Source organism: Pituophis catenifer, unplaced genomic scaffold (genome assembly GCF_029215685.1).
Source record: "Pituophis catenifer annectens isolate HBS135680 unplaced genomic scaffold, rPitCat1.0.hap2 SCAF_1, whole genome shotgun sequence".
Classification (NCBI taxonomy): Eukaryota; Metazoa; Chordata; class Lepidosauria; order Squamata; family Colubridae; genus Pituophis; species Pituophis catenifer.
In genome coordinates, this window is record NW_027256881.1 from 14,174,576 (window position 1) to 14,189,317 (window position 14,742).

A 14,742-nucleotide genomic window follows, 5' to 3' on the forward strand; every position below is an offset into this window, starting at 1 on the left:
CAGAATAAAGGACTGAGCCTGTCAATTGATTTAAATTCCGCCCCTGTTGCCAGGGGATTCCAGCTTTTGTCGAAGAAGGAAGACAGACTATGTGTGGATAACATATATTTACCATATTAGAATAACATCTACGTACAATATTAGATTCCAGACTGTTTAAAGGGTGGGACTGGCTGCTGTCTCCACCCAACGAGAAGGGGCGTATCAGGGAGGACCAACGCCCCGTCTCCATTGGATGTGGAGACAGCAGCCAGATGTGGGACATACCCAAGTTCATTGTCCCAGTTCACGGGAGGGCACAGTCTGGACCAAAGACTCTCCCCGCATATCAACACCTTGTAATACTCCCCTGCCAAATTCAGCCTCCTCAGAGGCAAATTTATCTAATTTATAATGTCTAACAAATGTAGAAGGAAATGTCCAAGTAGCTGCCTTACAAATATCAAGCAAGGAAACACTCGATGCCCAGGTAGCTGACGTTGCCGCACTTCTCGTGGAATGAGCTGTAAGCTTATTGGGAACAGGCAGTGATCTGAGTTCATATGCGGTAGAAATCGTATTTCAAATCCAGCGACCTATCGTTGATGAAGTCACTCTCTGTCCTAAAGATGCCGGGAGAAAGAAATGAACAAAGATTCTGTCTTACGAATCAGAGTCTCTCTTCTTGTAGACTCTGGTTCTGGGCTTATGGCATTATTTTCCAGTCCATCAAATAGCCAACGGGGAATAATTTTCTTGCCTTGGCTCTTCTGGTTTTCCAGAATCAAGAGAGAACTTTGTTTGTCTTTCCTAGTTCCTTCTGGGCAGAAGAAAGCATTTGAGACTTTTCCTTATTGTTGTCTCCCCACTTGGCTTTCCAGTTTTCTTTGTCTGAAAGGAAGAAAATAAGATTTTATTATATTTATTTGTTTGTTTGTCAAGTACGTATTAGATGATATATGTAAGCATAAGCATGAATTGAAAAACAAAATCCTTTCTGTCCACTCTTTGTCTCGGCACATCCTTTCCACAGCTAGGATTCTTATCCAGTGTTTATATTCAAGCTAGGAACTTTGAACAAAACACTGGGTTCTTTCTAATTTTTTTTCAGAGATTTGAAGAAATCTGTACTTAGTTCTGTCCAGTGGTGGGATTCAAATAATTTAACAACCGGTTCTCTGCCCTAATGACCGGCTGGGTAGGCGTGGCCAGGGGGTATGACAGGCAGCACTCAGCCTCCTGCACCCCCCTGGGAGCAGAAACAGGCCATGGGGGGTGCCCCCCCACTGCTCCATTTTGGGCCTAGTAGGTCTCCCTGCAGCCTCCTGGGAGCGAAAACGCCGGGGGGGGTGCATCCCCCTGCACCCCATTTTGGGCAAGTAGCCTCCCTGCAGCCTCCTGGGAGGCAAAATGGGGTGTGTGGGAACTCCTGGAAGGGGTGGGGAGGGGAGTGGCCAGCCAGCAATTTAACTACCGGTTCTCCCAAACCAGCCCAAACCGGCTGAACCCACCACTGGTTCCATCTGTCATTAAGTCGCATGTGCCAGTGTTTCTTAACCTTGGCAACTTGAAGAAGTGTGGACTTCAACTCTCTGGCTCAGAGCTGATCCACATAGGTAACCTATCCCTTGGGCCTATTTCTGATACAGATCTGCCAATATTTGGGAAGCCCAGATGACAGGAAGAACAATACACCAGCCTCCCACTCTTACGCAAGACAGGTAAGCCTCTCTCCCAAAACAGCCAGCGGATAGATTGGTTGGTTGGAAGAACGTGATGGAATGAAGTTCCCGCTATCCCCAACTATCAACCTATCAGCTGGGTTAGTTTTGAACAGAGGTTTACCTGCCTCACCGGAGACTGGTAAGCTAACCTTTCTTCCAACATGTGGTTGAGTCCTAATAAAGTGCAATAGGATCGTGTCATATACATGGCAGAGTCAGGGTTTTAAATTTCGTTTTCGGCTTTTGTTTCTGTGAATTAGAAGAAATCAGTGCAAATCTTCCCAAGGGTAGCAAACCTTGCCCTTCATTTTCAGCACTTTAGGATTCCCATGGTTTCCAAAGCCTTAAAGGCAGGATCAGATTGCCTATAAAAACGATAGTATGTGCTTGTCACATAAACTCAAATTTCCTCATTATACAACTTTACAAAGCTTAGACAGGTTGGTTGAGGGAGGGTTCCTTGGCACTTAAAGTCGGATAAACGAGTTAGAGGAAACATCTTTAAGCATTAATTAACTTCTGACAAAATGGAAAGGAAGATTATGGGACACTTTCTGGCAAGTTGCCCTTCTGTTTTCACTAATATATGAGTGGATAATTTCTTATATTCGTTTAGTTGTATACATGGTAGGGGAAGAATCAGAATCAGAGCTGGAGGTTTTCTAATCCAGCCCCTTGCTCAAACAGGAGATCCTAGACCCGTGATGGTGAACCTAGGGCACGTATGCCCAAAGTGGCACGTGGAGCTATGTCGCCTGGCACGTGCGGCGTTGGCCATTCCTCTTCCGGGTTTTTGTTGCATAAGTGCAAGCGACAATCAGCTGGTCTTTGTGCATGCAGCAGTGCCGGAAACCGGAAGAGCTGTTCTGTAAGCATGTGTGCTGGCCAGCTGATTGACGCATGCGCAGCAGTAACCAGAAGACTTGCTGGAAATGAAGTAATTTTTTTGGCGCGCACATGCTCCCTAGGCAACTCCTCTTCCTGGTCGCAGCCCAGATCAGCGCAAAGTGCTCCCTTTTCGGCACTCGGTGCCGAAACGGTTCTCCATCACTGTCCCACACCATTTCAGACAAGTGACTGCCCAGTCTCTTCTTAAAAACCTCCAGTGATGAAACACCCACAATTTCTGAAGGCAAGCTGTTCCACTGGTTAGTTGTCCTCACTGTTAGGAAGTGTCTCCTCAATTCCAGGTTGCTTCTCTCCTTGGTTAGTTTCCATCTATTATTTCTTGTCCTAAGCTTTGGAAAATAAATTGACCCCCTCCTTTTTGTGGCAGCCTCTCAAATACTGGAATCCAGCTATCATGTCCCCCCCAGTCCTTCTTTTCTCTAGACTAGCCAAACCGAAATCCTGCAACCGTTCTTCATACGTTTTAGTCTCCAGGCCTTTCATCATCTTAGTTGTTCTTCTTTGCACTTTTTCCAAGGTCTCAACATCTTTTTTGTAATGTGGTGACCAAAACTGGATGGATGCAGTATTCTAGGTGTGGCTTTACTAAGGCTTTATAAAGCAGTACTAATACTTCACGTGATTTTGATTCTATGGCTCTGTTTATACAACTCAAGGATTGTATTAGCTTTTTTTGGCCTACTGTCATACATATCCTTATACTGTATGTATTGTTCTTTTTTCCTTTTTCAGTACAGGTAGCAGTGACCCCTACTGTATTGTGAAAATTGACAATGAAACAATAATTAGGTAAGCCAAGAAAGCTTTTTTTTCTTCCTTCCCTCGTAGAACAAAAAAGACCACAGTCAGAACTTACCAGAATGGTATATAAAGTCTTAAGCTCTCAAAGCAGGGATACAGATGTTGTATTACAGCTAGTCCTCAACTTATGACCACAATTGGGACCGGAAATTCATCGCTAAGCAGTGTGGTTGTTAAGTGAGTCACACTTGATTTTATGATCTTTTTGCTGCCATTGTTAAGCGAAACATATGGTCATTAAGCAAATCCAGGTTTCCCCATTGACTTTCCTTGTCAGAAGACTCTGGGAAAGTTACAAATGGCGATCATGTGATCTGATTGTCATAAAATACATGCTAGTTGCCAAGCACCAAATTTTGATCACATGACCAGGAATCCTGTGACAGTCTTAAGTGCAGCTACCATTCAAACCACGTTTTTCATCACCATTGTAACTTTGGACTGTTACTAAATGAATGGGCATACGTTGAGGATTATCTCTATGTCATGCCCACATGTACAAGGTATTATGTGACTTCCATTCAATCCCATATCCTGGAGGGGCGGAACATTTCTCTATTTTCACACAGTGTGTACTTTGTGTTACGTTTTTCAGTCACGTAGCTCACTTGAAGAGCATGCGCTACCTGCCCACTTCCAGTTTCATCCTTACTGGGAATTCTCAGATGTAATTAGTCATAGATGAACATCTGGCTGCCAACATCTGATGATTCCCAATAAAGATGAATCATGCAATGTTTGCCTTCTGATGCTCTGTGGAACTGAATTAAAAACCCAGCCTAAGGAAGCACCTGTTGTTTCACTAGCCTGGTGAAACTTTATTTAGAAGGAAGTTTGAAATTATAGTCGCTATCACTTCTTAGAAGACGTTGGTCTGTGGCCACAGTTTTTTAGCCTGATTGTGGATCAGTAAAAAAACAAAAGTCAACAGAGGTGAGCCAATCCCACGTAGCTGTATTAATTCTGCAACTGATATCTGAATGGCAAAATGATCTATCCTAGTACTACGAATTAACTTGAGGGAACAAAATCCAACTCTTCCTTTTCTATCTGCTTAATCATTCGAGGTGGGCTATTCTATAACCTTCCTAACCTTTCTCTCCCCTGCCCTGAATTTGGAAAAGTAAACCGACTATTTCAGGTTCATAGACTGTGGGTAACACCAACACTATAGGATTTGCCGGTTCAAAATAAATTAATAAAATAAAATACAGTTTCTTCTCTAATAAATTGACTACACAGGTGTTAAATAGATTCCTGGGGCTTTGTTTAAATTATTGTCAAAAGTACATTGTTGTAAAAAAAAAAAAGTATTCTTGGGGTTTTTTTTTAAACCCTCTTTGTTACATATATCACTTTCGGCAAAAAAATTGGACCTTTGATTGACTTCCTCCTTCCCTCAGGACAGCCACAGTGTGGAAAACTCTGTTTCCTTTTTGGGGTGAAGAATATGAAGTCCACTTGTCTCCCAGTTTCCGTTGTGTATCCTTCTACGTAATGGATGAAGATGCATTGAGGTATACTATTCTGTTGTGGCCCGCCAGTGGATCTGGCAGCAGATTTGGACAGTGAGGAGGTTGGGGAGGAACATGGGCCAGTCCTGGAGTCTGGGGAAGGCTCTGATGAGGGCTCTGCATCGGAGGCAGAGAGGAGGCCAGGGCTATAAGCCAGTTGTCAGCTGCCTTTGGAGTCAGACATGAGTGAGGCAGATGAACAGCTGGAGCCTGTTTCCAGTGTGTGCATGCGCAGAGTTGCCAGACGAAGGGAACAGCTAAAGAACAAGGGTCAACTTGGGAGTAAGGCCACAGGTGGACGATGAATGACCCCTCCCAGAAGGAATAAAAGAGGAGCGAAAGGGGAGTGGAGTTATCAGGAGACAATTAGTTCATTACTGCATAATTGCAGCGTCTGAAAGATATCGGCCTGGCCACCCTCCAAGCCTGATAAAAGTCGGTAATTGTGAACTATCTTGAAAGACTGTGGGAGAAGAAAGACTTTGCTGGAGAGGAATTCACTGTAAATTAAATAAAAGGGGTTTTTGTCGGGACGAGGACTTGGCTTCGTGGTTTGGGGAAGCCTAGGTCAGGACATATTCCTCCTTTTAGAACTATCCCTTCTCCTTGTCCCCTGCCTTTAGTGAGAATGCCTCACCTCATGAAGCAGCAGTGGGACGACCTCTCCCTGCTGAGCCCATCTGCTGCACTGTGTATTTTACAAGAGAGTAAGAAAAGTGTCTTTCATATTGGAGCTTAGCCCCTGGTGACTTCATGGAGGCATTCATGTAGTATAAAATCATTTGAGATCTCCCTCCTCCTCCTCCTCCTCCTCATAATTTTTTGCAGATTCCCTTATCCAGGTACTCAAGAGGTTCCACCCTTATTAGCTTTTCAAGATATCTGAAGGGAACAGGTGTAGTGTGAGGTGCTCTTTTTCAGAATTCTTCATTCTAATCCTTGTGGCCTTCCTCCCTTTCAGGAGTAGATATTTTGAGACCAGGGATCACTGTCCATCCTAATCTGGCTTTTAGAGGGTAGCATTCTCCCTCATTTTTTTCTAAAGAGGAGAAAACTGTATACAATGCAATGCCAATCAAAGTGGGTGGATAATTGCATTATGCAATGTTTACCCCTAGGTGGCATTAGATTTTATTGGTTTGGGGATGGGTGACTGGATGAAGAAAAAGTGCTTTATGTAGGCTTTTTAAAGTAATATAATGCAGGAGTTTCCTAGCATCTCCAGCACTTTAGAGTTATATGAGAAGAAGAAAGCAAATATATTGGCAGAGGCATAAATGATTAAAGGGTGGCAGCACAAGCAGAGTCCTGTGACATTTTGAAAGAGCTGGTTCTGAAAGTCCATAAAGATTATTGTACAGGGCATTGTGACTCTGTTGTGGGTTCTGGCTCCCATATAAAATATTATCAATATATTTATAGCTTTAGGCTCCCCTTCTTATAATGCTGAAGTGCTCTGGGGTGATTGGTGGTGACACTCCATTTACCTTGCCTTGTCTTGTTTGTCTTCCTTGTAACAGCCGGGATGACGTCATTGGGAAGGTGTGCATCCCCCAAAGTTTGTTGGCCGAGCATCCAAAAGGTGAGATTCCCTCTTGGCTGAGAAAGACATCTCTTCATTTGAATGAGTTAATGGATTGGATGCAGAAATGAATGCGATCATTTCTTCTCCCTTTTGAATCTACTATTACAACTATTTTCTGTCCAGGTATCTCATTTTTAAAAGCCGAACGATCAATACTTCTGCTTGCAAAGGGGGCGCAATGGCTCAGTGGTTAAAGATGCTGAGCTTGTCAGCTGGAAAGCTGACAGCCCGGGTTCGAGACCCAAGTGACACACAACAGGGTGAGCTCCCATTACTTACCCCAGCTCCTAACAGTTTGAAAGCATGAGAATGCGAGTAGATAAATAAGTACCACTTTGATGGGAAGGTAACAACGTTCCGTGCACCTCGGTGTATAGTCATGATGGCCACATGACCATGGAAGCATCTTCAGATAATGATAGCTCCCTTGGTTAAGAAACGGAGATGCGCATTGCCCCCTAGAGTCGGACACGACTGGACAGGGGAAACCTTTGCCTTTATCCTTTTGCTTGCAAGCTCCAAATCTAATTAATTTGCCTAGATAAAATGGCAGGCTGAAATGCTTGAAGGCACTCACCTCATCTCACTTCATTCGGGGGGGTCATGGTTAAAGCTGGATGGAGAGGTTGTAGCTCAGAAGAGGGGAGGAAGAGGGAGGAAGATCATTAGCATTTAACAACACCCAGATTTATAGGATGAATTCACAGTAACTTGCTAAACCCAAGTTAATCAAACAAAACATGGGTGTCACAGAACATCTTGTGCTCCATATTATACCTTCATTGCATCTTCTGGTTCACCCTTTGTGCTAAGCTAATGGTTGGGTTCTCACAATGCACTGAATACAAAATCCTGGATAGCTCAACAGACTAAAAGCCTGTTACTAACATTCAGCTGTCTGCAATTATTGCATGTTCGAATCTCCCCAGGCTCAAGGTTGACTCAGCCTTCCATCCTTTCTAAGGTAGGTAAATTGAGGACCCAGTTGTGGGGGCAATAAGCTGACTTTGTATAAAATATACAAAAGTATGAAGGCTATTGCTTAACGCATTGTAAGCCGCCCTGAGTCTCCGGAGAAGGGCAGCATATAAATCTAATTAAAAAAAAAAACAAGTAGTCCTCAGCTTACAACAGTTCATTTAGTGACTGCTCGAAGTGACAATGGCACGGAAAATAGTGAGTTATGACCATGTTTCACACTTACAACTTAACAATCATGTTACTAATTTAACCACTGCAGTGATTCACTTAAGAAATGTGGCAAGAAAAATCGTAACATGAGACAAATTCACTTAGCAAATTTTTCAGTTAACTGCATAAATTTTGGGCTCAATTGTGGTCATTGTTGAGGACTACCTGTATTAAACATTTAGGTTATCTTTAATCAGGGTGTCTTTTGTTCTCAACCCTCTTAAATTTGTGTACCTGTTTTTCCCGCCCAAGTCTCCAATGGCTGAGAATGAACCTATTTTAATTTAAAAGAGTTGTACAGATTGAGAAGGCTCTGTTGCCTGGCCCAACAATCCATCTTAAAAGTATAACTCAGCCTCAATAGGAGTTAACCTCTTTGTTTTCCAACCTTGACCACTTTAAGATGTGTGGACTTCAACTCCCAAAATTCTGCAACCAGCAAGGGAAGCAAAGCTGGCTGGGGAATTCTGGGAGTTGAAGTCCACACATCTTTAAATGGCCCAGGTTTCTATAGTCTTGCTGTCTTCACTATGTCAGTGCTGATTTAGACGCTACATAACATAAGCTCCTGTAGCTTTTCTTCTCAGTCAAAGCTGACCAAGAATCTTTAGTAAGGTAAAGGTAAAGGTTCCCTTAGTCATTCCTGACTCTAGGGGGCGGTGCTCATCTCTGTTTCAAAGCTGAAGAGCCAGCGCTGTCCAAAGACGGCTCCGTGGTCATGTGGCCAACATGACTAAATACCAAAGGCGCACGGAACGCTGTTACCTTCCCACCGAAGTGGTCCCTATTTTTCTACTTGCATTTTTTTACGTGCTTTCTAACTGCTAGGTTGGCAGAAGCTGGGATAAGTAACGGGGGCTCACCCTGTTACGCGGCACTAGGGATTCGAACTGCTGAACTGCCGACCTTTCGATTGACAAGCTCAGCATCTTAGCCACTGAGCCATTGCGTCCCTCTTTAGAGATTCTAAAGAATCTTTAGAGCTACAAATATTCTTGATTGCCATAACTTCTCAGTTGTTGATAATCTGTCATTCTCTGGATCAGAGCACTCTGGACCATAGCAGAGAAGGGAAGACCTTTTTTTAGCAGGATTCTCTCTTTCTTTGCACAGAATATTTATTTTATTTTATTTTGGTTCTTTTCTAACTTCCATTCTAGACAGAGGACGTGAGATGCTTACTTAAAAATCTGGGGGGGGATCTATTGGAAGCAAACTGACTCATCCTTGAGATGGGGGCAGGGAGAAATTTTCTCTCTGCAGTTGCTGGGGCTGAATTTGAAAGCTCTTTTAAGGGTAAAAAAGGAGCACAGAAATTCTTGTCTTCCAGTTCTATTGGGAAAAAAATTACAAAGCAGATTGACCAGCTTGGGATCAATACGTGCTCTAACCACGCAGTGAATTTTGTCAGCTCAGGTGTTTGTTTGTTTTTAAAGTGTGCCTTGGTGTGTCTTAACATTTGGTGACTCCCTGCACCAGTCCTTGTTGAGTTTTTTGCAACATTTTTTGGAAGAGGCTTGCTGTTACCTTCTTCCTAGAGCTGAGAGAGAGGGACTGGCCCAAAATCACCCTGCTGGCTTCATGCCAAAGATAGGCTAGGATTCACAGGCTCCTGGTTTTAGGTGGGTTATGTTGCCTATTTAGAATGGAATGGAATGGAATGGAATGGAATGGAATGGAATGGAATGGAATGGAATAGAATAGAATAGAATAGAATAGAATAGAATAGAATAGAATAGAATAGAATAGAATAGAATAGAATAACAGAGTTCGAAGGGACCTTGGAGGTCTTCTAGTCCAACCCCCTGCTTAGGCAGGAAACCTTACACCACTTCAGACAAACAGTTATCTAATCTCTTCTTAAAAACTTCCAGTGTTGGGGCATTCACAACTTCTGGAGGCAAGTTGTTCCACTGATTAATTGTTCTAACTGTCAGGAAATTTCTCTTTAGTTCTAAGTTGCTTCTCTCCTTGATTAGTTTCCACCCATTGCTTCTTGTCCTGCCTTCAGGTGCTTAATCTCCCTTTTCAAGAAAAGAGAGTAAGCATTCTTCCTTTTGTAACCCCAACTTCCATCTAGTTTAGGTGGGATTAGAATGGGGAAGAACTGAGGACACACTGTGTTCAAACAACACCATTAAGTCAGTTTAAAAGGGACCCGACAGACTATATGCTTGGCTCCTATAAACTTTAGCTATGTGTGTGTGCGCGTGTATGTATGTGTGCACGTAGTTTAATGTGTTTTGCAAACCCTCCTTGTGTTTTGTTTTTAGTTTATGGTTCACTTTATCATTCAGAAAATGAGTCACTTCAGTAACCAGGCAAAGCCCATTGGGAGAACGCAGCTGTTGGTTTTGGGTTTTTCGCTAATAAACGAGCCACAAGGCGAGATGCAATACAGCGTATCCGGCTGCTGTACAACGTCACTGGCTGCTAACAGGAGGGGGTTCACAGTGCTGAACAAGATTCAGTTTCATTAAGACTGGATGCAGATGTTTTAAATAAAGAATCAACCATTTTAATCTCCTAAACCACGGATGTCAAACTCAAGATCTGGGGGCCGGATCCGGCTCACAGGGTGCTTAGATTTGGCCCTCAGGGCTGCCCTGGAAACAGCAAAGGACCGGCTCGCGGTGCCTCTGCCAGCGAAAATAGTCTCTGAGCTTTGTTTTCAATTGCCACAGCTTCTTGCAACCCTCTGCCAGGGAAAATGAAGCTTGGGAGGGCCGCAGACAAAAGGTTGCAGGAAGTTGTGGCAGCCAAAAACGGAGCTCAGGAGCCCATTTTTGCTGGCAGAGCACTCGGGCCACCACAGGCGCCCCTGACACGAGTGATATCGAGCTGGCCACACCCACCCTGGCCATGCCCAGTCTGCCCCCCCCCAAGGTCAAACACAACTGTGATGTGGCCCTCAATGAAATCAAGTTTGACACCCCTGTCCTAAGCAGAGTGGAAAAGGACCTCTGTGCTTGGGTAATGAAACATCTGCAAGAAAACAAGCAAGCTCAGAGAGCACCAAGGACCCCTCAGTTCAACCCTGAGCTACAAATATTCTCCTTTATTAATCCTTTCAACCCCGAAGCGCCTTGGTAGGTGCTTACAACACAAATGTACCATAGTAATAGTAGTATGTTGTGGTCCGCAAGCAGCCTGTGGATCTGGCAGTGGAGTCAGATAGTGAGGAGGCTGGGGAGGACAATGGGCCAGTCCTGGAGTCAGGGGAAGGCCCGGACGAGGGCTCTGCATCAGAGGCAGAGATGGGGCCAGGGCCACCTGTGAGCGATGCGCGGACTCCGGAACCTCCAGAGGCAGACAGCAGAGAGGCAGAGGAACAGGAGGAGCCTCTTCCTAGTGCACGTATGCGAAGAGCTGTCAGAAGGCAAGAGCAGCTGAAGCAAAAAGGACGACTCGGGAGTAAGGCCAGAAGATGATTGGCCACTTCCATAAGGCTTAAAAGAGCAGCAATGAGCCATTGGGTTCTTTGTAGAAAAGCAACGTTGATTCCAGTGCTTCTTGTCAGCGTCTCTTGAACTTTGTGGGGGGTTTTGCCAAGAAAAGCCTTTGGCAGGTTGCCAAAGACATCAAAAGATTGGTGATAAGGCCGTAGGATTGGTTATGAAGAATTTGTTTTGGACTAAACTGAGAATGAATTAATTCATTCAAACAATGTAGGCTGGTGACCCCCAGGGGGAGGGCCTTCTCTGTGGGGGCACCTACCCTCTGGAATCAGTTGCCCCCAGAGATAAGGAGAATCCAAGACCTCAGTGCCTTCTGTCGTGCCCTTAAAACCCACTTTTTCCAGCAAGCCGGGCTGGCTTAAGAACAAATTTTTAAATGTTTTAATTGGTTTGTGATTTTTAATTTTTGGGCCAAATTTATATATATTTTAATTGTTTTTTAATATTTGTATTTCATGTTCTTAATTCTGGCTGTACACTGCCCTGAGTCCTCAGGGAGAAGGGCAGTATATAAATTGGAAATAAAATAAATAAAATAAATTCTCAACTGTTTTAATAAAATAAGTTTGTTCAGGACTGAATTGTGTTTGGTAATCACTACGTGGGCCTCAGTCACAACATAGTAGTAGTAGTAGTAGTAGTAGTAGTAGTAGTAGTAGTGGTAATAGTAATGCCAATGTTTATTCTGTTGGGTCAATCCCAACAGATTGATTATATGCCATAGTGGATTAGGCTACCATTTTGTGTAAATGTATGGTGGCTTATTCATTAACTCAAGATTATATCAACACACAATGACTTTGTGCAATGCGTGTAAACCAGATGATAAGCAGAGAACTTTCCTGGAGGAAGTTTCTATTTCAGCCCATCCTACCTGTCTGATTGCAGGGGGATATATAACTGTGGCAGAGAGTAAATGAATGCTGCCTTGAACTGTAGAAGGAAAGACAGCACCAAACTTTAACCAATAGAGGATAATCATGAGGTGGGAGTGAAATGTCAAGAAAGTGTTTGATGATCTTTTTGAAGTCTCACCTTGCACCATCCCTGCAAGGTAGACTCTGCTGCTGTTCTCATCATACACCTTTGTTTTTCTCCCCCTCCCTCCTTCTCTGCATGCTCCTGTTCTTAGGCTACAGTGGTTGGTTGAACCTCACGGAAATCGACCCCGATGAGGAAGTGCAAGGAGAAATCCACCTGCAGATCGAGATCATCGGCAACAGTGCTGCAAGGAAGTTGCGCTGTGTTGTGTTTGATGCCAGGTAAGTCTGGGGGCCAAGGAAAGAACAGAGGGACTTGCAAGGAGGCAGCACTGAGAATGTTTAACTCCTTGGAGAAAGCAGAGGAAGGAAGGAAGAGAAGATGAGGTCGAAACTCCAAGTAATTCCTGTGCTCATGGCAAATTGCTGATTGAACTGTTATGTTTTCCTCCTTTTTAAAACCATTTAAGTCTATATAGCAAGCGGTTATGGCAAAGTGGTTAGTAGTTGTGTAGAAGACCACTAGAAAACCCTAGAGGCAGTGGTGGTATTCAGTCAGTTCTATCTGGTTCTGGCAAACCAGTAGCGGAGGCTGTGGGTGGTTCCACCCACCCACCTACATGTAATCATATTCATGTTTTTGACACTCTGCACATGCGCACGTGCTCACATTTGTGAACTGGTAGCGAAGGTAAGTGAATACCACCCCTGCCTAGAGGTGGAGGCCAAAATAGAGTTTTTTAAAATTCTGGAAGAAGGCCAAGACAACCTCTATAGCAAGGGTGAAATCCAGCAGGTTCTGGCAGGTTCTGGAGAACTGGTAGCGGAAATTTTGAGCTGTTCGGAGAACCGGTAGAGGAAATTTTGAGTAGTTCAGAGAACCAGCAAATACCACCTCTGGCTGGCCCCGGAGTGGGGTGGGAATGGAGATTTTGCAATATCCTTCCCCCAGGAGTGGGGAGGGAATGGAGATTTTGCAGCATCCTTCCCCTGCCACCCTCACCAAGCCACACCATGCCCATCAAGCCACACCCACAGAACCGGTAGTAAAAAAAATTTGGATTTCACCACTGCCCTATAGTACATACGTTGTTTAAACCAGGTAAGGTTGAAAAGAAAAGAGAAACCCAAAAAGAAAATGGAACATTCTCTATCCTAAAAATAATAATAATCTTAAAATAAACTCTAGCATTCTTGAAAATTGCAAAATTAGGGAGATATTTCAGCTTGATCCTATTACTGAGGCCTTTGAGTGTTCTTTCTTTTAGTTTCCATTTTCCCCTCCCCTTCCTTCATAGTGGGGGATGTACAAAATCAAACCTAACCCTGCTTATCATTAGCAAGATTACCACGTCATTTTCCTTCATGTCATGTCCTGGAATACAAAACAGAGGGTTGTTTACAGTTTCTAGACTTATTTTACAGGAGTTCTGCTGCCAGAATTTCTTAATCTTAGAAGTCACTGCGACTTCCACTTGTCCTGTTGTTTTCAGGTCTTAAGCTTCCGACTAGCTTTAGAGACTCAGCCAAACCTTTCCTGTCTGGGAACATTCTGAGCCGGTGTAGCTCTCTTTTTCTAATTTAATTTAATTTAATTTAATTTAATTTAATTTAATTTAATTTAATTTAATTTATCGCATTTCTATGCCGCCCAACTCCCAAGGGACTCTGGGCGGTTAACCTCAATAAAAGGAGATTGATAGTAACGAACTGTGCCTAGCAACCTAAAATCAAAGGAATGACCAATAAACCAGCAATTTATCTATCTCAACCTCAACAACTTGAAGATGTGTGGACTTCAACTCCCAGAATGTCCCCAACCAGCATTCTGGGAATTGAAGTCCACACATCTTAATGTCATTGAAGTTTGAGAAACTTCAGGCTAGGCAAGGGGTGTCAAACTTGCAGCCCGCAGGCCGGATGTGTCACGCACTGGCCACTCCTACACCCAGTTTAGTGAAGAGGAAAAAGCCGTGATGCATCACGTGACGACACCGTGACGATGCGAGTTTGATACTAGGCCAATGTCTCCCAGTCTGCTGTCTTTTAGCTAGATTGCTTTCCATCATTGCAGGTTTTTAAGAAAAGATTGGCTAGCCATTGGTCTGGAATGGGATAGGGTCTCCTGGTTGAACAAAGAGTTGGATTAGAATAATAATAATAATAACAACAACAACAACAACAACAACAACAACAACAACAACAACAAATTATCCATTGTCATTGGGGCACTTGGTACCATGTCCAAGAATTTTATAAGATACATCAACAAATTGCAGCTTCCTGCAATAACACCAGCGGAACTGCAAAAAACTGCGCTACTTGGAACATCATACATCTTAAGAAGGTACTTGGTTGAGACCTAGGACGTTGGCAGCAACCCGTATCAACCATTAGCACAGTCAATGGTACTTGTGATGCATTTTTGAATGTTCAGTTGACTGAGTTTCATGTTTAATGAATAAAGTAAATAATAACTTCATTGTCATTGTACGTATATACACAGTATACCCATACAACGAAATTCATTTAACTACCAAAGACCAGGACCAACACCCATAACAATCCCCAAACACACCCCCACTCACCACAAATTCCCCG

At 43.5% G+C, this 14,742-nt stretch overlaps 1 protein-coding gene across 2 annotated transcripts in view; it reads left to right on the forward strand.

Moving 5' to 3' along the window:
- The window catches only part of LOC139308504 (ras GTPase-activating protein 4-like), an 88,772-nt gene that overhangs the window by 34,409 nt on the left and 39,621 nt on the right, over nucleotides 1–14,742 (forward strand). Inside the window, exons 2-5 of one of the 2 annotated variants that reach the window (XM_070932078.1) lie at nucleotides 3,345–3,401; nucleotides 4,817–4,930; nucleotides 6,448–6,509; nucleotides 12,294–12,423. In XM_070932078.1, coding sequence (XP_070788179.1) covers nucleotides 3,345–3,401; nucleotides 4,817–4,930; nucleotides 6,448–6,509; nucleotides 12,294–12,423 — 363 coding nt within the window. The remainder of the gene's footprint in view (nucleotides 1–3,344; nucleotides 3,402–4,816; nucleotides 4,931–6,447; nucleotides 6,510–12,293; nucleotides 12,424–14,742) is intronic. The other variant, XM_070932079.1, reaches the window with a different exon arrangement.